This window comes from Anoplopoma fimbria, unplaced genomic scaffold (genome assembly GCF_027596085.1).
Source record: "Anoplopoma fimbria isolate UVic2021 breed Golden Eagle Sablefish unplaced genomic scaffold, Afim_UVic_2022 Un_contig_8371_pilon_pilon, whole genome shotgun sequence".
Taxonomy (NCBI): domain Eukaryota; kingdom Metazoa; phylum Chordata; class Actinopteri; order Perciformes; family Anoplopomatidae; genus Anoplopoma; species Anoplopoma fimbria.
Window position 1 is genome coordinate 1 of NW_026553150.1, and position 22,500 is coordinate 22,500.

Sequence of the window (22,500 nt, forward strand, 5' to 3'; positions counted from 1 at the left end):
ACTATGTAGTTGAGCAGCTGCAACACCCCAATTTCCCCCGTGGGGATCAATAAAGGAATATAACATAAAAGTTAGCCAGAGAGGCTAGTTTTCATCTGCTGTCCCCAGCCAGATGTTTGAAGGCAAAAAATAGAATTAAAATGCATAGATAAACAGACAGTAGCATATAGACAAAACCAATGCACATATAAGCAAAGTGTACTTAAGACACTAGAGCAGAGCAGACATAACAGGCTGCAGCGTAAATCAGGCAGAACAAACACACCTACAGTACAAAGACACATATACAACACTGAGACACACAACATGCACATCAAAATGGAAAATAGACAAAAAACAAGACAAATGCACATATAGAGCGAAACAAGCAGGCAGGACAGTCAGTACATCAATGCTTGCACGCCTGATTGGCAACAAGCCATTCCTTAAGGCCATGTTTGAATGTTTGTATGTGTTGTTTATTGCTATGTCTAAAATTGTTATCCTTACACCTTTTTCAAAGAAATGTTAGAGTGGAGAAAACTTTGGATAGTGGTTTGGGCATCTGCTGGGGTAACTAAGGCCACTACATGAGTAAAAACACACGTGTGACTTGAGTTCACTACTTTAGTCTTATATTTTAAATAATAAAATAAATACAATCAAATAAATAATAATTGTTTTCTGTAGCCCCTGTTTAAGATCCATTGACTTTTTGATACCATTGTTTATTATTCTGCTTAGATACTTTATTTTTTCAGATATCATTTGATTGACATCTTCCTTTTCTACCTGAATCTTAATGTGTAAGAATGTCCATGACCTTACCAGAAAGTCCATGACCTTAACAGAAAGTCCATGACCTTAACAGAAAGTCCATGACCTTAACAGAAAGTCCATGACCTTAACAGAAAGTCCATGACCTTAACAGAAAGTCTGTGTGTTCACACGCTCAGTGAAGAGACGAGAGAGAACGTCTACCACTGCGCATGCGCACTTTGAAATTCAGAAAGTTCGGTAACAGATAGCAAGTCCACTCCGCTGCTCTTCTTCTGCATGTTGCTGCAGAATGCCTTCTGCCTCCACAACACATGAACCAGGTAAGGCTGCTGTTCTTCAGTGAGTTAGCTAACTGCTAGGTCAGCTAACGTGTTATTCTTTTAATACAACAGTTAACATTGAAACAGGATTGTTTACAACGTGACGGACCCGTCCCGCCTTTTCCCGTTTTCATGGCGTCATGTGTAATTTAGCACAGCGACCGCGGCTATCGGTTTAGCACTATTACAGTATTAAAGTATTAAAGTATTACAGTATTAAAGTATTAAAGTATTACAGTATTAAAGTATTACAGTATTAAAGTAAATGTCTGTACCAAAGCTAACGTTACTGATGTGTACGCATGTGCAGAACGTGTTATCACGTGTGCTTTGTCTTTACATGTTAACATGTTGCTGCTTCCTTAGTGTGGATGGCTTTAGCAGCCACTTTGCTTTCAGTATTGCCTATTTTGTGCAATTTAAAAAAAACAGGGACGTGAAGCTCTTACATTTGGTGCATTTTTGACAATTATGCACATTGTTGACATTTTATTATCTTTCCTTGCTTCATAGGATTTGGATGCAGTGCAAGGAGTGCAATTTTTTCCCATCCCAGTCAAGATGTTCTCCTCAAGCACTACAGACGAGACATCACCATAATAACTCTGTATGCAGACTGCATCTGCACCTTCAAGACAACTGGTGCGTTGAAATCCCACCTTTCAAGAGTACATAAACAGTCTAGTAAACCTGAAGTGAACGGCACATTTCGTGACTACAAAATGGAAATTACTTTTTCTCTGCGGAGGAAGGAAATAGTGGATGAAGAACCACTTGTTGCCGATGTCATGGAGAGGTGGCCTGGGTTGTTTTTACAAGAACAGGTTGGTATCTTTTTAATGTGTTAACTAGATATTTTTCAAATGTTCTCCCTTTTGTAAATCATTTCAAAGGTTTAAGTCAATTGTACATAAGATTTCAGTTTGCCATAGTTTTGGACATTGAGCATGTCCATGAAAACTGTCACCTTTCTTAGATCTGTGCAGAGTTCTTCAGAATAACTCGAGTGGACCTGAAGAAGACCTTCCTGTCATCATTGGATGCACACTCATCGCAGCTTATTAAGCTGTACAGAAAACGAAGCGGAACACTTGGAAAGGACATGAGGATCCTTCTAGACAACTTGACGAACAGGTAATCAATAAGTAGGAAGTAAATCCTCAATTAGATTTGAAGTGGGACCAAAACTGTAAGGGGCATTTTCACAACAGTTTAGTGTGACACAAGACATCAATTATAAAATGGACAGAATGAAAGGAAGCATATTGTACTGTACTGTTGTTATGGTGACACTTATCCATCCATCCATCTTCCGTAACCGCTTATCCAGTTAAGGGTCGCGGGGGTGCTGGAGCCGATCTCAGCTGTCAATGGGCGAAGGCAGGGTTCACCTGGACAGGTCTCCAGTCTGTCACAGGGCTGACATATAGAGACAGACAACCATTCACACTCACATTCACACCTACGGGCAGTTTAGAGTCTTCATGAACCTAAGCTGCATGTCTTTGGACTGTGGGAGGAAGCCGGAGAACCCGGAGAGAACCCACGCTGACACGGGGAGAACATGCAAACTCCACACAGAAGGTTGTCCAGCCGGGAATTGAACCCTGGCCCCTCTTGCTGTGAGGCGACAGTGCTAACCACTACACCACCGTGCAGCCTGGTGACACTTATATTCATGTAATATGGGTAGGTTTGGATATTTGCTGCTAAATATGATGTGGTTGCTACTTTCCACTTTTAAGAACTACAAAAATACATGCTGGACGTCTTTTATAGTTTACATTGAATTTTTGCATTATAATTGTCAATTGGGTAAAGGTGTGAGACAAACGATTTTATTTAGGCAATATGATATTTTTAATCTTCATTTTGTATTTTTCAGACAACAGATGTGCTTGCACATAGAAAGACTGCAGCTCTAAAAGGTCTACCTTTCTTCGTGAGGGACAAGCCGGACGGCTTTCTGAAGACATGTCTGGTAAGACTAATGTGTAATGTCATTAAGGTCTCACATTGAGCAAGAAAACACAAATGCCAACTTGTCATCGATCACTTTCTCAATGGTGTATATATATATTATTATTATTTTTTTTTTAAATCTGCAGCAAAAAAATAAATAAATGTTTTTTTACTTTTAAATTGTATTGTTAGGGAATGGGAGGAAAAAAATGAAAACCTTAAAGAGGGGGTGAATATTTATTATAGTCTCTGTATGCTTGTTTTTCTGTAGAATACAGACCCGGAGGAAATTTGTGTCAAGGGAGTTGCACTTGGAATACTCACAGTGGTTGAAGATGACGTTGGGACGGTCCGCTCAAGTCCAACAACTATAAGCATTGCCTTGGTTGTTGAGGAGCGGATTGTCCTGGATGATTTATGCGACTTCCCAACTGCATTTGCCCTTCTGTTTGGACTAATTTATGCTCTGAACCTGGATTATCCGAAGGACTTAAGGTACACCTTTGAGGTCATTCAAAAGGTGTTCATGAACTTTGGGACCCAGTGCTCTGCCCGGGTTCAGGCCTTAAAGAACAATTTGCTGAAGTAGCCTGGCATGTTAAAAAGCCTATGATCTTGGCTAGATTTACATTAGGGACTGAAATGTCGTTAACCTGACCAAATGCGGATGGTATGAGTTGACCAAAATGGTCAATAAAGTTTCTAAAGGCCAATGTTCATTGTATTCATTGTTCAGTGCGACGAATATTTGTAGAATTGTTGAAATGTTCATATTGAACTGTGGCCATAATGAAAGAATATTTGTACCAGCATTGGTACCGTGTATGCTCTAGAAAGCATAACTTGTGGTAAATGGTTGTTTTTGCATCTTATTAACAGTTCTTAAGCTACTTCAGTTTTCACTTTGTTGGCAGGCCACATACTGTTGTTGATTTTTTTTCTTATTGTCAGTTCATATAGGATTAGGATAACACACAATGGTGAATATAAAGTTATTTTGGAAGTATTTCTTAAAGACTCATCAACAATCAGGTTGTTCCTGATTCGTTCCCAATATGTTGTCTAGTAACTACACACATTTTGGTGTAAAGTACTTTAATGTTTTATCCATGGCACCTTTGGTCAGTGCTGTTTTTTTTCACTGCTTGATTTAGGCTAATGTCTCCTTAAGTGTTCTTAACTTAAGAACATTCTTAAGTATTATATGTTTATTAAGTTTATTATTCACCTTTTACTTTGTATAGTACAGCTGAACTATCCATTTCTGGTCCTGCACTTTAGGTGTATTATAATTTAAGATTTGTTTTTGTTTATTGTTGTTACTGCCACATAGTGCCATGCAGACACATGTTGTTTTTGTTTTGATTAAGTTTTTACATGACAAAACTTTAGTTGCTGTCATTTGATTTAAATGGGTTCTGGCAATATAGATTTTTATGTATATTGAGCCTCTGCTGTATACTATTCAAATGTTGACACAGAAATTGACAGACGCATATTGTTTTACAAGCAAACTTTTCCTAATTGTTATTAAACATTTCGTGTTTGAGGATGATTTTGTTTTCTTTAACTATTGGCTTTTCCGAACAAAACCGTGTATATTTCTAATTGAATAAAAATGAAGGCTACATTGCAAATATTTTGGAGTATACTCAACTAACGGCAGTGAAATTGAGTAACAAAACATTTTAAGTTTAAAGTAAGGTTCCCTCAACAAAAATGTTCAGTGCTGCTGGTGTATGTTTCCAATATATAAGAACACACCATTTCAAGTTTCTCCAATTTAATATTTTAAGTATTCTTAACTTAAGTACATAAGTAGGTCTGAATAGTAATGTTAAGTTTGACAAATTTAAGGTTAAAATAACAGAATCCAGTCACCTTCCAGCAAATCAATTTCTTTCTGACTCAGAACCTGTCTCGCAAGTTTAGCAGAAAATGCAGAAATACATACATACATACTTTAATTCAGTATTTCGACACTGAGGTTTTGAATGCATCACTATGACTTTAATTCAGTATTTCTACACTGAGGTTTTGCACTTTCCACACCTTCTTCATTCAAACAGACTCCTACCTGAGCTCCACAGCAGCATCAGAAGCATCAGCAGGTGATCCATGTCCAGGTAGGTTGTCTGTCTCTGCCCGTCTGTCGGACTCTTCTTCTGCTCCTCTGCTTATGAAATGTTCAGCTTCCTGTTTTTTATCTTTTATCTCGTTATCAGTTTTCTGATGAGCAGCTTCTCAGAAGTGATGCCACTGATAAACCTCATATTAAAGGATATATTCACTGAATTTATTTAACCAGATTATGAAATATCGACTTTGACCTTTTTTCGTCGTCTTCCTCACATTTATTTCTTATTTATTTACACCTGCCTCGTCATTGGTGAGAGTTGTTTGCATATGAACAGGCACAGGTTCTGTGGGCAGAGCATGCACCCAGGATTCTTCCTTTTGGCCCTAAATGAACTTGAATGGGGATAAATAATTCAGATGTGTGGCCTTGTCTTGACTTTCCAAATGTTATCGGACCGAATTGATCATATTCTGATGGTGAAACGTGTCATTTTGCTCAAAACCATTTATTCACCATTTTACAGCAGCAACAGTAGGTAAGGGGGAGTCTATGACGTCAGCACAGGTTTACGTCATAGACTGGCGACGCTCAGACCCAGTGAAGGGCCGAGAAGGAGCTGCAGCATCTCTGCAGAAACAGAGAAACTGGAGACTGTCGACCGCTTCCTGTCAGAGAGAAAACACATGCAGCTGATGAGGAGATAAAACAGGAAGCGTGATTAACAGAAGAGAGACGATATATCTTCTATAGATCCATCAGATTATAGTTTCCGTGAAACAGAACTGACATCTAAAACACAACCCAAACTTTTAAGATGGTTCGTGATTCCAGAAATAATTTTAACTTCATTCTTTATTATAATAATAAATACATTTGCTACTTAGCTAACACTTTTCCTCTTAGAAAAATATCTAATACCTAACTTGAGTCTTTGACTATTAAAATCCCCCAAATGTACGTTTCCCTGTGAAATTGTTGTTTCTCACAGTTTAAAGACTATATGTTTTTACACACACACACGTATATATATATAAATACACATATACAAATATATATATATAAATACATCTATATACATATACATATATAAATATATATAAATACATCTATATATATACATATATAAATATATAAATACATCTATATATATATACATATATAAATATAAATATATATAGTGTGGCATCCCGCCCCTGAAGCCTCGGCCTGAACGGTCCCGTGGGACCGTGAAGGACGGGGTGTACCACCCCCACCCACCAGCCGGCGACGGAGAGCACCGGGTCCTTCCCCCAATCAGCGGGATGGGGAACACCTGGCGGCTGGGAGGAGGAAGGCCCGGAGCCACTATAAGAGAGGCAGAGACACGCATGGACTGCAGAGGCTAGAGGCTCACGGAGACCCAAGCATACCCTTGTCCTGTCTGATAACTAAAATAAACGCCGAAGTCGGCTTAAACAAACCATTGCCTCGTGTTTTCTCGGAATCCCGGCGCATTCTTCATTCCCGGATACTACAATATATACATATATATACAAATATAAATACATATATATATACATATATAAATACATAAATATATACGTATATAAATAAATATACATATATAAATACATATACATATATAAATACATATATATACACATATAAATATATACATAAATCACTTGAACGTGCTGTCTCTAAACAACTGTCTTCCTACCTCCACCAGAACAACCTCTTGGACCCCCACCAGTCCGGGTTGAAGGTGGGTCACTAGTCAGAGACGGCCCTCCTTGCGGTGACAGAGTCGCTTCACGCTGCGAGAGCGAACTCTCTCTCCTCTGTCCTGATTCTCCTGGACCTGTCAGCGGCGTTTGACACGGTGAACCACCAGATCCTCCTCTCCACCCTCGAGGGGATGGGCGTCTCAGGCTCTGCACTCTCCCTGTTTGCATCCTACCTGACAGGCCGATCCTACCAGGTGACATGGAGGGGGCCGTGTCAGAACCATGCATGCTGACTACGGGGGTTCCACAAGGTTCAGTTCTGGGCCCCCTTCTCTTCTCGCTCTACACAACATCTCTGGGTTCTGTTATTCGCTCGCATGACTTCTCTTACCATTGTTATGCCGATGACACCCAGCTGGTCTTGTCATTTCCCCCGGTGACACCCAAGTGGAGGCACGCATTGCTGCGTGCTTGGCTGACATCTCGAGGTGGATGGCGACACACCACCTGAAGCTCAACCTGGACAAAACCGAGCTACTGTTCCTCCCGGGGAAGGGTTGCCCGCTGAGACCTGTCCATCACCATTGATGATGCCGTGGTGACGCCAACTGGGACTGTGAGGAATCTGGGTGTGACCCTGGACGACCAACTGTCGCTCTCAGCAAACATTGCATCGGTCACACGCTCCTGCAGATTCCTCCTCTACAACATCAGGAGGATTCTCCCCTTCCTCCCTGAGGAGACGGTGCAGGTGCTCTACAGGCTCTGGTCATCTCCCGCCTGGACTACTGCAACTCACTACTTGAGCCCCGGCGTCGGCCATCAGACCTCTGGAGCTCGTCCAGAAAGCTGCAGCTCGTCTGGTGTTCAATGACCCAAGTTCTCCCACACAACTTCCCTTCTCCGTTCTCTACACTGGCTCCCTGTAAGAGCATCCAGCTACAGACTCTGGTGCTAGCCTACAGGGCAGTGAGAGGAACAGCTCCTTCCTATCTCCAGGCCATGAAGAGTGCCCATCTTTAACCTCACCTCTTCAAGAAGTACTACCAGATAAAGAAGTACTACCTGTGCCTTCCTCTGAGCACTTATTGTATTCGTATTAGTTTGTTGCACTTATTGTTTTCGTAGTAATTTGCCTCTGCACTGTACTTATGCTCTGGTTTATGCTCTTAGATGCTTGTGTAAGAAAGGAGATGCACTTATGACTTCTGGTGACTAGTAGTTCTCTTGAATACCTATGTTGAATACACTTCCTGTAAGTGGCTTTGGATAAAAGCGTCTGCTAAATGACTGTAATGTAATGTAATGTAATGTAATGACATGGTGATACAGTCTGAGGAAACAACCCTGTTTTATTTTCTGTTTATTTTCATGTAACGTTTCAACCTTGAATATTAAATACGATTCATTTATGTAGCTGTTGGTTCTGCTCCATCTGTTGCTTTTGTTCAGCTGATGCTAGACAAGCTACCTGATTTCAGGTGAGTCCAGAATCCAGACAAAGTGAAGACATCACATCAGCTCTCTGCTCAGTTGTCATTTATTGTCATACATTAGATAATGATTCACATCAGGGTTTCAAACCTCCACCAAACAACCAACTGTCCTAGACTGAAACATGGTTTTATACTTTATACTCCACGTTTTGCTCTTTTAAAATGGTTTCAGCAGTTACTGCAGTGATTCTATAAATGTTTTTCTATTTGAGATGGCAACAAACATTTCAAACATCAGCAGGTTTTCTTGTGCTGTTGATCAGTTTCAGGAACATAAGGCCTACAGTGAGATTACATGTTTAATGAGAGAAAGAGAAAGAAATCACAGGAGATCATCTGATATTCTGCTGAACGTTGGTCCTGAACTAGTGCACAGGACGGATCTTCATGCTGATGGCCTTCAGGGAGTAGTCATGACCCTTCCAAAGCTTCCAAGAAACTCCAACAGCATAGAGAGTGTTGTCAGCCCCCCAACGATAAACCCCATTGGGGTTTGAACTGTGACAGGTATTGTACCAGAACCCCCCAAGAATCTTTTGGCACAGTTCCCTGCATACGAGTCTTGGTCTTTGTCGAAGGTGGAGAACTTCTGCCCGCTGTGATAACTCAGGGAGTCTCCTACAGAAACACATATAAGAACCACAGTGTTGTAAATCAGCATTAACTTTAAATAAAAGCTGAACTTCTGCAGTCTTCTGTCCGATGGACTGATGATACCAGTCGTGTTTGGGATTTGGAGGTTTTAATAAACTTCCCAAGAGACCGTTCTCATGGATTGGATGTTTTAACATTTTGTCCATATTACACAAACTGACTCCTTATCTCTGTTAACTCTACTGACCTCTACTGACCTGATCATGCAGCCAAATTATGTTCACATCCCTAGCAACGTGGACGGCTCTAGGTGCAAGTGCTTTTAAAGTCTTCTGTGTGTGAGCTACAAGAGGCCTCTTAGACTAGATTATTTTATAAGCATGCAAGATTTTAAGAGCAGGATTAAGGATCATGGGAGCTCTGAATGTACTTGTCCTGAAACGGAATTCTTTAATGTTGTATTTAAATGTTGTTTTGTTTCTATCCTTTTTAATCCTGCATCTGTGACTGAGTGACGGTTCAAACATGGTATTCTGAGTCCAGTTCGGACTTCATGCTCAAGGACCTCTTGTGGTTGAGTTGACTCACACTTTCTCACGCTCACTACTCTTAACGGCTGCTAGTGAAAACACAGCTGAGTGCATCACCTCCAGACGCTGCTCTGAGACCAGAGACCTTGTGGAGGAAACAGTTTGCTTACTTGTGTCGTTTTGGACGGTGTTTGGCTAACAGCTAACAGAACTACTTGTACACGCACCGCTGGATCTCTCCACAGATCAGTTTTGTTTTTAGACAAGATTATAGTTTGTAAATTTAATTTTGTTTTTGTCGTGTCTTAAACGATGACTGTTCACACATAGATCAAGACTTAAGCATACCACTATTCAGCTTTCCCAAACTACTTTTTCACCAGTAGGCTCTCGGCTTGAAAGACTTTTGCCAGTCCCAATGTGGAGGGTATCCCGAGACCAGCCGAGGACCCCAGCTCTCTGTCTGCCTCTACCTGGTAAATTACGCCCTGATCATCTCACTGGAGAGCCGTGAAGAAATGACCGGCTGAGCAACACTGGAAACTCTCATCTAAAGCAAAGCTGCTATGATTGAGAGTTGATGACGGTTAGCGCTCTGAATTATTAATATTTAAATTCATAGGGTTCAGATTAACACTAACATTTTTTATGCCCCCAAAAGAACATTTTTGTTTCACTCACCTGCACCTCCGTTGGTGAATCCAGATACTTTCAGTACAAACCCGTCACACTCTGCACCGACGGAGAACTGAGAGTAGCGAGCAAACACTTTTTTCCCATCGAAGTCCTCCATCTCGACCAGCAGCTCATATTTTTTGTTGTGCGTCAGGTAGTGGATGTTGTCAAGACCTGCGCACACACAAATACACACACATTTATAAATGTGTACACACTGGCCACAGTTTAACATTTTCCAACTTATTCAATAAAACTCTGACATTTAAATTCAGGAAAAGAACAAAAAAATCCAAAAACTTCAGTCAAATCATTTGGTCGCTGCCCCATTTCTGGAGTTTAATGGTTGTACTTTGTGAACAGTGAGTCTCAAGAAGTCATGAATCCATTCATCATCTTCAGCAGCTTATCAAGGTATTCTAGCAAACCTTTCCCCAGCAATGTTCTCCTGCTCTTCCTGGGGAACACCGAGGTGTTCATAGACCAGACGAGGTATATAAACCCTCCAGCATGTTCTGGGTCTACAGGGCCTCTTACCAGTTGGACGTGCCCAGAAAACCTCTAAAAGGATGCGTCCAGGAGGATCCTGATCAGATGTTGAACCAACTCAGCTGGACCTTTTAGACAACAATCGGTCTGAGCTTCTTTTCAAGCACCCTGGACTACACCTTCCCGTTGAGGCTGAGCATGAAGTCATGACTGTTAGTTTGTTTTAATTTCTCACCGAGCCAGTGCTCTCCTACTGCGCTACCGAAGCCGAGCTTGTATTGATCCCAGGGCCGGTAGAAGTTCACCGAGCCGTCCATCCTCCTCTGGATTACCTGGGGGGTTATACCAGTAAAAACAAGGTTTTATGTGATTTATTGTGTAGGTCCAGCAAGGAAGTGCTCATAGTGTGCTCATACTTCCGGTAAATACTCACCGTCCATCCTCCTCCTTCTGACTTCATGTCACAGTACGCCTACACACAAACACAGTCATCAGTAAATCTGTTTACATGTGAACTTGAATCCTTTTCCATGAGCTAAAACTGATCGCGGTCCAGACCAGACCTCCTCGGTTCTGCTCATTGAAACCAATGAGGAAGTGCTTAAAACATGCATTCTCTCTCCTGTCCACCAGGGGGCGACTCCTCTGGTTGTATAGAAGTCTATGAGAAAATGACTCTACTTCTCTCTTGATTTATTCCCTCAGTAAACATTGTAAACATGAGTTTATGGTCTCAATCTCTAGTTTCAAGTCTTCTTCAATACAGCATGATGTTCATTTAGTAAACGATGCTCCATTTAGAGTCAAACAGACCATAAAGCAGGGGATGCTTTAGGGCGGGGCTACACACTGATTGACAGGTCTACGTATGACGTATACGGCGTCTCTACGTCACTCCTCCTCAGTCCTAATATGCTCACTTCCTGTTCACTGGTTGCAGAAAGAACAACATGGCAACAGCTTAATTACCAAACTCGAGGCTTAAAACATCCACAAACCAATTAATGACGTCCCCATGACTACGTCCACTTCTTATAAACAGTCTGTGGACCATAAGTAGCCACCAGGAAGTTCATCTAATCTGACTCATCTCAAAAGGCAAAAACTTTGTGGTGTAAATGTGAAGGTGAAGCGTACCTGGACAGCAGACCTCTCTCCAGCGGGATAGATGGTGTACTCTCCACTGGGGAGGCTGTTGTCTTGATGATGGATGTCGCTGCAGTCCGGCGTTTGGAAGAGATCGTAGCAGCTGGTCGACAGCGGAGCCAGAAGGAGGAGGACGACTGAACCCAGCTGGAACAGGTTTGGATTTTACTTTCTGTTTTAACAGTTTGGCTTCTGACATGTTCTCCCTCTTAACTCGTCAAATACGACGTTTGCTTCAAACTGGTGTCCGTTTGGGACGAGTCAGGGAGGCGTCTGAAGTTTCTACTTGTTACATGGATGGTATCTTTTCAAAATAAACTTTAGCTTTGCTTACTTTTTAGGTTAACAGAACTACTTGGTTAGGTCTAGAAAAAAACAAAACATTTGTTACATAACTGTCTTTTTAAAGTCAGGAAGTTGTGAACGTTGACTATGTTTTAAAAGGGACATGAACAGCGGTCTCCTGTGAAAGTCCTGTGTTTGTTTGACTGTCTCTCTTTAAACTACGTATGTTTCTCTGATAGTCTCATGAAGACTCTGATGTGTTTACAGTTGAAGCTCTGAGCGGCGTCGGTATCAGACGAGTTTGTTTGTAGAACGTGTTGTCATGGTGATGTGGACAAAGTCAGCTCTCAGAGTAAGGAGAGGTGGGGCTAAATGATAGTAATCATCTGTAGCGACCTTCTAATCTATTGATATCACAAACGTTCTGTAAAATATCAGTTACCCTTACCTTCATTGTCAGATTTCTGCTGAAACGATGTTGGACCCGTCTGATGCTCTGAAAATACAATAAGATGATTACCACTGATGGTAATGATACAAATGAAACCATGTTCAAGCACTAATATTACCTTACAGTCTGGCTGTCAATCGGTGATGCAATATCATGATTCAATATGTTGCTGTTTCTTAAAATCTAACTTTTGCAAAACATTTTTTCATGCAATCAGAACATTGGGATCTGCATTTCAGAGCCAAGAATCTTTGCATGAAAACTATTAAACATGCAATTTTGAAATATAATTTAAATCTATTGCAATGTTAAAAAGGTCAGCTCAACTTGTTGTAATTCAAAAAATATCAATAAAGGAAAAAATCACCAAAAAAGCAATATCTCAGATAGCTTTGTCAGATGTGTGTAAAGTCTCCTGGTTGGATTCTTTACCTGTCTGAACTCACCTGCAGGTAAAGTGAAGAGACTTTGTGGCTTCAGAGGAACAAACTGCTGCTTCTCCTTCAGTCTGTCGCTGCTTTTATCTGCAGAAGGCTCTGTGGTGTCAGAGGAGACGAAGCGTTTAGAAAGACGCTCCCAATGAAGACACGTGATAACTGTGTATTTAGTTTAAAACACACGTATCATGTGTTTTATCATTTATCTGAGTGTTTATCTTCCACTCCAAATCCTCCTGTAGTTCCTGTTCTTCTTCTATGGAATTCAAGTTTGTAATAATAAACTGAGTTTGTTTTTCTGTCGATGTTTTTGTAGAACGACACGATTGTCAATCAAGGAAATTAAAAAAAGCATGGTGTGACATAAGAAACACCGTGAAAATTCATACTTTACCTTTAATTTAATACATACATACATACATACATACATACATACATACATACATACATACATACATACATACATACATACATACATATATGTAAACGTGAAGTTAGTGAAGACAGGGGCCATAGTTACTTGCGTCCCCGAGGCCAGAGCGGGCGACATTGAGTCCCACTTAAAACTGCTGGCTAAGGGTAAACGTAAATACAGTAAGATTGTTATTCACATCGGCAGTAATATCTGCAGAAGGCTCTGTGGTGTCAGAGGAGACGAAGCGTTTAGAAAGACGCTCCCAATGAAGACACATTCAATGAAGACACATAATAAGTGTGTATTTAGTTTAAAACAATATTGTATCTGAGTGTTTATCTTCCACTCCAAATCCTCCTGTAGTTCCTGTTCTTCTTCTATGGAATTCAAGTTTGTAATAATAAACTGAGTTTGTTTTTCTGCCGATGTTTTTGTAGAACGAGACGATTGTCAATCAAGGAAATTAAAAACCTTGTGAAGATTTAAAGCTTTAAAACAACAGCATGGTGTGACATAAGAAACACCGTGAAAATTCATACTTTGGTATGGCATTATCCCAGTTTGTCCGATTTGTCCAGTGTTGTCCCTGTTTGTCCAGTTTTGTCCCTGTTTGTCCAGTATTGTCCCAGTTTCAAGCTGGCTATCCAGACTCCTGACCATCTGTAAAACACTTAAATGTCCTGGTTTTCAAAATTCTTTGTCGCAATGCTGACATAACAGATCATACTAAGACGGCCGGATAGCAAAGTAAAATAAGTTCTACAGAGCAGAACCTTTATATGAATATTTGACGTTCTACTTTCTGCAGAATGAGTTGTTGTAGAAGCAGGATCCTCCTCCGGATGTCCGGCTGGTAGCGCTGGACACATTTACTGACCCGGTTATGAACTGGCACCTAGTTTGCCAAAAAAACAAACAAACAGATCTTAATATCCTTAAGGGCTTCTTTTTGCCTGAGTCAAACTGGACTAATTCCTAACGTTTCTCTTCATAAAAGCCATCAGTTTGTTTTTTTGTGCCCAGTTTCAGGAACACAAGATAATTTGTTAGATTAAATGTTTAATGAGAATGAAATGAACAGAGATCAGCTGATGTTCTGCTGTACGTTGGTCCTGAACTAGTGAACCGGACCAATCTTCATGCTGATGGTCTACAGGATGTCGTCATGACCCTTCCAATGGTACCAATCAACTCCAACAGCATAGAGAGTGTTGTCAGCCCCCCAACGATAAACCCCGTTGGGGTTTGTATAGTGACAGCTACTGTACCAGAATGCCCCCAAGTATAGTCTGGCACAGTTCCCTGCATACGAGTCTTGGTCTTTGTCGAAGGTGGAGAACTTCTGCCCGCTGTGAGAACTCAGGGAGTCTCCTACAGAGTAAAATGAGAACATCATGCTACAACTAATAGTGGTATCTGTTTTAAACTGTATTTGCTTATAGTTCTTTATCAGTCAGTCCTGAGCACGAGGACGGCCCATATCCTCCAATATAAGAGCATTCCTTCAGCCAGTCTTCAGATCATCTCCTGAATATCAGAACACATAGAAAGACTTCAGCTCCCACTGACTCACCTGCCCCTCCATCAGTGAATCCAGACACATGCAGTGTGTATCCGGAGGACTCTGGGTCGATGGAGAACGAGGAGTAACGAGCGGACACTGTGTTTCCACTGAAGTCCTCCATGTCGACCAGCAGCTCATACCGTTTCCTCAGCGTCAGGTGGAAGAGAGTCTCAAGCCCTGAAAACAAACGCACTCATGAACACATGGAGACATCATGAAGTCACGACCGTTGCTTTGGTTCCATTTCTCACCGAGCCAGTACTCTCCTGCTGCACTACCGAAGCCAAACTTGTATTGATCCCAGGGCCTGTAGAAGTTCACCGAGCCGTCCATCCTCCTCTGGAACACCTGGGGGACGGGATGGAGGGTTAACGAGCTGAACACACAAGATATCTGACGGCTCAAGTTCCCAGACATCGAGGTTTGAACCAGTGGTAAGTCTGTATTCAGATGCATTGCTGTTGTTCTCATTGGAGGGTGGTAGAACCTCGTTCAGTCAGCCAGCCGTTGGTCATTAAATACCTGCAAACGTTTTATTTCTACTTCTGTTAAGTACAGAATATGTGATGTCGCCTCACAGGTTTCCATTAGTCGTTGTGGTTCCTGGACTGTAGTCGTGTCTCCTGCTGTGACGCGGCTGCCACCAACTGCTACTATCATTATTATTACTAGTCACATTACTAATACTTTTCCGTATATCATTAATAAAATTCTGCTGCTGTTATTATGAGTAGTCTTAATGTTTTCCTTTGTTACTCCGCTTACTACTGTGATTATATGAATCATTTATGTCATATACATTGAATGTGTTGTATCTCTGTTATGCTGTTCATTCTGGTCACATGACATCTATTGACTTCTGTCCATCCTGGAGAAGGATCCCTCCTCTGTCGTTCTCCCAGAGGTTTCTTCCTTTTTTCTGCCTGTTAAAGGTTTTTAGGGGAGTTTTTCCTGTGCCGATGTGAGGGAAGGACAGAGGATGTGAGGGTGTAAGGACAGAGGATGTGAGGGTGTAAGGACAGAGGAGGTGAGGGTGTGAGGGACTAAGGACAGAGGATGTGAGGGGAGGACAGAGGATGTAGGGTGTAAGGACAGAGGATGTAAGGACAGAGGATGTGAGGGTAAGGACAGAGGATGTGAGGGAAGGACAGAGGATGTGAGGGTGTAAGGACAGAGGATGTGAGGGTGTAAGGACAGAGGATGTGAGGGTGTAAGGACAGAGGAGGTGAGGGTGTAAGGACAGAGGATGTGAGGGTGTAAGGACAGAGGATAAGGACAGAGGATGTGAGGGTCTAAGGACAGAGGATGTGAGGGGAAGGACAGAGGATGTGAGGGTGTAAGGACAGAGGATGTGAGGGTCTAAGGACAGAGGATGTGAGGGTGTAAGGACAGAGGATGTGAGGGTCTAAGGACAGAGGATGTGAGGATGTGAGGGTCTAAGGACAGAGGATAAGGTGAGGGTCTAAGGACAGAGGAGGTGAGGGTGTAAGGACAGAGGATGTGAGGGTGTAAGGACAGAGGATGTCACATGTGTACAGATTGTAAACCCTCTGAGGCTAATTTGTGATTTTGGCTATATAAAATAAATTGAATTGAATTGATGTTGAAATGCTCCTTTGACAGAGCTGGATAGAGTGCTGCTTCACCGTCACTATGAATGTGTTTCCCTCTGACGCTTCACATAACAACACATAATCAGCCCCTGGACTCGTCTGTTCTGGTCACAACTGACAAACTGATGCTCAAATCAAGCATCATGACAGCGAGGCCTGAGATCCAACGGTAGCATGGTGGCGGGGTCGTCCCTCGTCTGATCCTGATCCTGATGTTCATGGACAGGATCTCAAGGGACAGCTGGGGGGAGGAGGGTTTCCTGTTTGGGGACCTCAGAATTGTGTCTCTCTCTATGCAGATGATGTGGTTCTGTTTGCTCCATCAGAACGTGAGCTTCAGGGCTCAATGGGACGGTTTGTGCAGTATGAAGGATTAGAGTCAGGACCTTTAGATTTAGAACCCGAGGTAAACACTCACCGTCCAGCGTCCTTCTTGAGAGACCATGTCACAGTACACCTACACACAAACACACACACTCATTAATACATCTGATGCATCTGGAAATATTGAATACATCCATATGTGCTACAACCTGTTCTAGTACTATTGTACTACTATACTACTTGTATCTGTTGTATCAGAAGCTTCAGTCAGAACTTGTGTCTTCTCATGTTGAACACTGAGATCATTTGAAGGTGGACCTGCGTCCCGGAGAGGACGACGTGTACCTGGACAGCAGACGTGGATCCGATGGGATAGATGGTGTACACTCCGCTGGGTCGGCTGTTGTCATTATTATGGATGTCACTGCAGTCCAGCGGCATGACCAGAGCCATGCAGCTGGTCAACACCGGAGCCAGGAGGAGCACGACTGATACCGGCTGGAACAGAGGACACGTTGTCTTCATGTCTTATTAAAAACACGGTTCAACATTTGAACATTTCTGAGTTTGATCTCTGCAGCCAAAGCATGAAACCCGCCGTGGTTTTAAAACAAAATGTGCCTCGCTGATTAACCAATGTGTGTATTCATCCAGAGTCCTCCTTGGTTTAACCTGAGTTAGCGTCGCTTACAGGCACAGCTAGAAAACTCTGTAAAACTAGACACAGGCTTTTAATTCCTCTGTCCAAACGTCAAATTGATGCGTTTACGAAATTTGGATTTACTTATTGGAAAAGAGCATTGGAGAAGAACAGGAGACTGACTTTACCTTTAACTATAGAAATACAGATTTAGAGACACTGCCAGGAGAAAAAATAAACCCACTTTTATTCAATTAAAACATATGGACGGTATCTGAAAGTAAATCCAGACCTGGAGTCAAGTTGTAAACAGAGTTAAGTGCTACAAACGGAAATAACATCATAAAGAATTTTAGATCAATATTCTAAATCCTCACACTGAACCTGTTAACATACTAAAACTACTGATAGACAAACCGTCAGATATATAAAGGTACAAACTTACCTTCATGGTCAGATTTCTGCTGAAGTGATCTGATGAAAATGTTGATGTCTATCTCTTATTTATATCCTAAAGATTAATAAATGACTGGTGGGTAACGTTGAGTTGAGTCTGTTTGATAAACTGCTGTTCTGTTTCAAGGTCAAAAACAAATAAGCTTGATAACAGTTTGAATTAATTTATTACTAATGTAATCGGTTTTCTCCATAGTGGTGATCTATAATCTATAACCTATAAAGACGCTCGGTGACCTTTGGAGTCAGAGGAGAGTACCTGCAGGCTGTTTATCGGTTAGATAACAGCTGAACTGCCCCAATGTGAACCGTAAAACAGACCTCAGAACAGACTCGCTCAACACCAACACACTTTGTCTCCTGGTTTAAATCTGAAGGTGAGTTCCATGGTGTTGTTTTTTTAAACGGATTCTGATTCATTTTACGTCTGAACTCGGGACTGTCCCGTCAGGTTTCATGGCAGAAAGGAAGCTGCGGTGTCGTGGTGCTTCTGCTCTGGAGGCGACGCTGGCCGTCCTGTTCGTCCTCATGACGGCGGTGAGTGTGACACTGATCACTCTGATGGCTACCTGGAAAACCCAAACAGGTGAGGTTTGCAAACACATTACAAACCCAAAACATCAAAGCCGTTGATTTAACACTGAAGATGGTGGAAAATAGTTTTGCAGATTTAGTTTTGGATTATATTGGAATGAATATTAAATTAAATCAAATCAAACTACAAACCTGTGAGTATTTGGAAAATAATCAGCAAAGAACTGAAGAATGAAGCTGTGCATTAAAACCTGAAAGAGCAGCAGTACTGTTCTTTAGAACCAGCACCTTTCTCTGCTGTCCGTCCAGGTCTGAAGTTGACCCTTTCTCCCAGTCCAGAGGCCAAACCTTACCTGATCGGAGTGGGACGAGCTGACTGCACCGGGCCACCGGCTGAAATCCCTCTGGTCAGTACCAGAACACACCGGACCCAGTGCTGCCTACAAGGACTCCTGCCACACTACTTCTCCTGACTAGACAATAACGACCCCCAGGTGTCCAAGTAGAGACGATAACGACCCCCAGGTGTTAATGTAAAGACGATAACGACCCCCAGGTGTTAATGTAAAGACGATAACGACCCCCAGGTGTTAATGTATAACGACCCCCAGGTGTTAATGTAAAGATGATAACGACCCCCAGGTGTTCCAAGAGAGATAATTGACCCCCAGGTGTTCACTAAGAGATGATAACGACCCCCAGGTGTCCAAGTAGAGACAATTGGCCTCTGATAATCAAATGGTGTTTGTGATGTGTGTGTGTGTGTGTGTGTGTGTGTGTGTGTGTGTGTGTGTGTGTGTGTGTGTGTGTGTGTGTGTGTGTGTGTGTGTGTGCATTTAGATGGGTTATGCGAACCCTCAGCAGACGGCTGCAGGCATACACACTCGCCTGTACAGCCGAGCCTTCATCATCGATGACGGGAGGCGGAGAGTCGTGTTCGTCACCGCTGACGTAGGGATGATATCACAGAGGCTACGACTGGAGGTGAACACGCACAAATACACAAAGTACACAAACATAGTGGAAATACTATTAGGATCCAATACCACAGTAAGAAAATACTCCATCACAGGTTACAGGGCAGAATAAAGTACAGAATGATAAACAGCAACATTTACTGAAGTATCAATATTAAAAGTAGACCCTCAGAGTTTTATAATACGACAAAGATTATGTTAATGTTAATGTTTTTATTATTATTAATTATCTTTCTGTTTTCATCCAAACAACTTTTACAACCTCAAAGAACAATATGATATGTACGGTGGTTCCACTCAGGTCTCTCTATATGCAAAATTAAAGTAATAACAATGATAATAACAACAACAACAACAACAACAACAACAACAATAATAATAATAATAATAATAATAATAATAATAATAATAATAATAAAAAAGGCTGCACGGTGGTGTAGTGGTTAGCACTGTCGCCTCACAGCAAGAGGGGCCTGGGTTCAGTTCCCGGGCTGGACAACCTTCTGTGTGGAGTTTGCATGTTCTCCCCGTGTCAGCGTGGGTTCTCTCCGGGTTCTCCGGCTTCCTCCCACAGTCCAAAGACATGCAGCTTAGGTGCATTGAAGACTCTAAATTGCCCGTAGGTGTGGATGTGAGTGTGAATGGTTGTTTGTCTCTATATGTCAGCCCTGTGACAGGCTGGAGACCTGTCCAGGTGAACCCTGTCCAGGTGAACCCTGTCCAGGTGAACCCTGTCCAGGTGAACCCTGTCCAGGTGAACCCTGCCTTCACCCATTGACAGCTGAGATCGGCTCCAGCACCCTGAGACCCTTAACTGGATAAGCAGGTTACGGAAAATGGATGGATGAATGGATAATAATAAAACAGATAACATGTTGGAAATAAAACACTAATATATTTCTTTAAAGAGGTGATTAAGAAAAATGTGCAATGCAAAAGAATAAACAATGTAAAGAAATGAGGTGTGTGTGTATGTGTGCAGGTTCTGCAGGCGCTGCAGGTGAAGTATGGGGACCTTTACCGTCAGGAGAACGTGGTTCTGAGTGGGACTCACACTCACTGTGGACCGGCCGGGTACTTCCAGTACACACTGTTTATGATCAGCTGTAAAGGCTACATGAAGGAGTCCATCAAACCGCTTGTCAATGGCATCGTCAAGGGTGTGTGTGTGTGTGTGTGTGTGTGTGAGTGTGAGTGTGTGTGAGTGTGTGTGTGTGTGTGTGTGTGTGTGTGTGTGTGTGAGTGTGTGTGTGCGTGTGTGTGAGTGTGAGTATGTGTGTGTGTGCGTGTGTGCGTGCATTTGTGTGAATTATTCTTTACTAATAAACATGCGTGTTTATTCCCCGTCTGAACTCTAACATACAAACTGTTTGAACCAAAGTTCAAAGTTCCTCAGTGAACCAGAGTCCCATTACATAGACGTGGCGGCTGTGGCGTAGTGGAGAGCAAGGTAGTTCTCCAATCAGAGGGTCGGTGGTTCGATACCCGGCTTGGCAGTCGATGTGTCCTTGGGCAAGACACTTAACCCCAAGTTGCTCCTGAAGGCCATCGGTGTGGACTGATGATGAATGTTAGTTAGAGTCTGATGGTGGCACCTTGATGGTAGCCTGTCATCAGTGTGTGAATGGGTGAATGATATGTAACATACTACTGACTGTAAGTCGCTTTGGAGAAAAGCCTCTGCTACATGACTGTAATGTAATGTAATGTAATAGACATAGCCTGAGGCCATTAGGTTGTACTCATAATTGACAACCTTTGATTCCAGAGTATAGACATAGCCCGCTGTACCACATGTTGATAAACATTTTTTTTGACATAAGCCAATGTAACATAAAACTACAATCTCCTCTCCAGACTATAGACACACCCTATAGTAACATGACTCCCTATTTAAGAATATAATACTCTCTCTCCATTGTATAGACACATCCCAACACATCATAAAGCAGCACAGTACATCTGAAACCATGACCTTGTTTCCAGAGTATAGACATAGCCCATAGTAACATGTATTTATAATTGTTATATTTCCAGAGTTTAGACATAGCCCATAGTAACATGTACATAATTGTTATATTTCCAGAGTATACACATAGCCCATAGTAACATGTATTTATAATTGTTATATTCCAGAGTATAGACATAGCCCATGGTAACATAAAGCCGGGCAGGATTTACAGGAGCAGAGGAGATCTGGAGGACAGCAGCCTGAACAGAAGTCCTCACTCGTACCTGAACAACCCAGAGGAAGAGAGAGACAGGTACACAACGACACAGAGAGAGAGACAGGTACACAATGACACAGAGAGACAGACAGGTACACAAAGACAGAGAGAGAGAGAGAGACAGGTACACAAAGACAGAGAGAGAGAGAGAGACAGGTCAGAGAGAGACAGACAGGTACACAACGACAGAGAGAGAGAGAGACAGACAGGTACACAAAGACAGAGAGAGAGAGAGAGACAGGTACACAAAGACAGAGAGAGAGAGAGAGAGACAGGTACACAACGACAGAGAGAGAGAGAGAGACAGGTACACAACGACAGAGAGAGAGAGAGAGACAGGTACACAACGACAGAGAGAGAGAGACAGGTACACAACGACAGAGAGAGAGAGAGACAGGTACACAACGACAGAGAGAGAATGTAGTAATATTGATAGTAAGTGGCACACCAGGTAGAGCGCTCGTCCCGTAACCACATGGTTGGTGGTTTGAACCCCTCTACAGTCAACATGCCGAGGTGTCCTTGAGCGAGACACCTAACCCCCAGTTGCTCCCCGGGCGCTTCTTAGCAGCCCACTGCTCCTCCGGGATGGTTAAATGCAGAGAGTTGTAATTTCCCCATTGTGGGACTAATAAAGGCTTAATTATTAGTAAACGTCATGTGTTTATATGTATTTATACTTACATGTATGTAAATATTACTCATATGCTTGTTATGTTGCATCATTTGTATCTACTGTTCATAAATACAGCAGGTATTTGTGTGTACCTGGGACAGAGAGCAGAGTATTTCTATACTTCCATTATTGATTGTTGTTAT

General features: G+C 42.1%; 2 protein-coding genes and 1 pseudogene across 2 annotated transcripts in view; 1 reads left to right on the top strand and 2 right to left on the bottom strand.

Moving 5' to 3' along the window:
• Positions 1-8,371: 8,371 nt before the first annotated feature.
• On the bottom strand, positions 8,372-12,969 carry LOC129116354 (microfibril-associated glycoprotein 4-like; annotated as a pseudogene).
• Positions 12,970-14,495: 1,526 nt separating this feature from the next.
• On the bottom strand, positions 14,496-17,299 carry LOC129116355 (microfibril-associated glycoprotein 4-like). The gene is made up of 5 exons (XM_054627279.1): positions 17,192-17,299; positions 16,941-16,979; positions 15,161-15,257; positions 14,919-15,086; positions 14,496-14,716 (listed from the first exon to the last, which is right to left on the bottom strand). Exons 1-5 carry the CDS (start codon positions 17,297-17,299, stop codon positions 14,496-14,498), a joined length of 633 nt encoding a protein of 210 aa, XP_054483254.1.
• Positions 17,300-18,398: 1,099 nt separating this feature from the next.
• LOC129116356 (neutral ceramidase-like) overlaps positions 18,399-22,500 on the top strand; it is an 11,481-nt gene continuing 7,379 nt past the window's right edge. The window contains 5 exon segments of the mRNA XM_054627280.1: positions 18,399-18,528; positions 18,786-18,883; positions 19,317-19,460; positions 20,436-20,615; positions 21,590-21,717. Of these exon segments, the coding sequence (XP_054483255.1) occupies positions 18,399-18,528; positions 18,786-18,883; positions 19,317-19,460; positions 20,436-20,615; positions 21,590-21,717 (680 nt within the window).

Excerpts from the sequence above, each read along its gene's own strand:
- LOC129116355 (XM_054627279.1), bottom strand. The coding sequence starts at position 17,299 with ATGGCTCTGGTCATGCCGCTGGACTGCAGTGACATCCATAATAATGAC. Across the intron at positions 16,980-17,191 it reads GATCCACGTCTGCTGTCCAG|GTGTACTGTGACATGGTCTC; the intron begins GTACACGTCGTC and ends GTTTGTGTGTAG. Across the intron at positions 14,717-14,918 it reads ATTCACTGATGGAGGGGCAG|GAGACTCCCTGAGTTCTCAC; the intron begins GTGAGTCAGTGG and ends TTTACTCTGTAG.